General features: G+C 45.3%; 1 protein-coding gene across 1 annotated transcript in view; it reads right to left on the bottom strand.

Moving 5' to 3' along the window:
• Positions 1 to 228: 228 nt before the first annotated feature.
• The window catches only part of LOC104545040 (uricase-like), a 7,954-nt gene continuing 6,065 nt past the window's right edge, over positions 229 to 2,117 (bottom strand). The window contains exons 7-8 of the mRNA XM_010190068.1: positions 1,671 to 1,754; positions 229 to 366 (exon numbers count right to left, since the gene is read on the bottom strand). Coding sequence (XP_010188370.1) covers positions 229 to 366; positions 1,671 to 1,754 — 222 coding nt within the window. The remainder of the gene's footprint in view (positions 367 to 1,670; positions 1,755 to 2,117) is intronic.

Here is a 2,117-nt window from a genome sequence, read left to right as displayed (position 1 = left end):
CCAGCTGGCACTTTCAAAAGAGTGTAAGGGGATTTCAATCTGCAAATCACACTGAGATTTGGGGACAGACTTTGATTTCTGAATTCCTGAGGCTCTTTCAGAAATCCAGACCTCAGGAGTTCATAGAGGGAAAAGTAGTCAGCAATGGACGAGGCCAATAAGGAGTATAAATTGATAGGAAAGCCATGCTGTAAGTTTATCACGAAGGTGTGAGTGTAGCCAAGAGCTTTAGTTTCTCTGGGCAGCTGCCAGTCCAAACTGACTTTGCTTCTCATCTTTTAGCATGTGACCTTGTGCTTCTAGGAACTTCTTCCTGCCAAGTGTGCAAGCACAGGAGCCATAGGGAGTTTCCACTGGAATCAGGACCTGAGGGGGATGAACACAAACAGAAGTCCCTTCTGAGACAGGGATGTGCCAGTGCTGTCATAGCAGAAATTGCAGCTATTCACCTCCTCTCAAAATTATGCCCAGACCCTTTCAGTCTCTTGTGAACATCAATGGTAAATGTTGCTGTTATCTCAAGTGAAAGTGGATCTGTAATGTCCACGTGACAGAGAGCAAGAGTAGGATAGGATGGCAGCAGAATCACAAGACTTGAGGAGGGAGACTAGAGCATAAACAGACTATAGACCATTGATGCAAAGTGGAATAACCCAGTTTCTCTCTGTCACATGAGGATAACATAACAGACCTCCAGCTGACCTGGCTGTCAGCTAGAGCAGCTGTGGCAAGAGGAGCAAATATATCTCATCCCCTACATCTCTCACCCACTGCAGGATCCCAGGCTTATACCTTGTCTGCTGTTGCATCAATTTGCTTTGGTTCCTAATGGCTACAGTAACATCCCTCCACTGCTGCCTTAGAGTGCTGGTCCCCTAGATTTAGCCTATGGCCTCGCTAACCTGATTGTAACCCACTGCACCAAGGGTGCTCCCCGGCCTCAGTGGTGCTGCAAATGGAGCAGAAAGAAGAGCCATAGTGGGCTAGCTTTTCACACTGCCTGGCTATGTGAAAGGGTGCCATAATGCACTCACAGAATCACACAGAATCACACAATATGAGGAGTTGGAAGGGACCTCGAAAGCTCATCCAGTCCAACCCCCCTGCCAGAGCAGGATCACCAGACCAGGTCGCACAGGAACGTGTCCAGGCGGGTTTTGAATGTCTCCAGAGAAGAAGACTCCACAACCTCTCTGGGCAGCCTGGGCCATGCTCTGGCACCCTCATACTGACAAAGCTTTTCCTTATGTTCAGGTGGAATCTCCTATATTCCAGATTGCACCCATTTCCCCTTGTCCTGTCATTGGCTATCACTGAGAAGAGCCTGGCTCCTTCCTCCTGACACTCATCATGGTTAAAACTGCATAGGTTGACACTAAAAGTCAACTTTTGTAAAGAGAGGAATGATTTTTCAGAGGTAGACTGTGTTACAGATCCCTCTGATCTTCAAAGCTTTCCACTGTGCTCCTTTAGCTTATATTAACAACACAAGAAAGCAATTACCCTTCTTTGAAATCAGTGTAAATCTCTTTTAGAGATAAGGTGGAGCTTTTACTGGAGCTGGGTGAAAAGTTTACTCCCTTTAACTCTGTTCTACACAGAACTGCTATGCTTTAAGACTGAGTATTTCTAAAGAGTCCAGGCAAGTTGTGTTTGGGGCATTTACTTACTTCTTTTTCATTGGTCAAGCCTAGATTGTTCATGTCTAACACATTGTAGAAAGTGTTGTTCAAGACGATTTCTATGATCTGTACCTGAAACCATGAAAACAGATGAGAAAATGAATTAGGGCAGCTTCTCAGCCAACAGCCTGGAAGTGTTTTCACTTGCTGTAAAGAAAAGCAATGCAGCCCCTCACCCCTGCCATATGTACAGTTGACCAAGTGCAATCTACTGAACTGACAATGTTGTAGCACCCCTTTCACTTTTACTCATGTCCTGCCAAGCACTGAGTGATATTCTCCCCCATTGTGTTCACAGCTGGGGAGCAGCATATGATTTTTTTCAGATCATCTAGCTGTATAACCAAAGAGTTTCCAGCCTTACTTAGAACCGCTAGAGGAAAGAATAGGCTCATTTTGGTCATCTTAGTGGTCCAATTAACATTCACTGTTGTT

Source organism: Mesitornis unicolor, unplaced genomic scaffold, assembly GCF_000695765.1.
Source record: "Mesitornis unicolor isolate BGI_N332 unplaced genomic scaffold, ASM69576v1 scaffold19278, whole genome shotgun sequence".
Taxonomy (NCBI): domain Eukaryota; kingdom Metazoa; phylum Chordata; class Aves; order Mesitornithiformes; family Mesitornithidae; genus Mesitornis; species Mesitornis unicolor.
The sequence above is the reverse complement of the archived record's forward strand: the minus strand, read 5'-3'. Positions and strand labels throughout refer to the sequence as shown.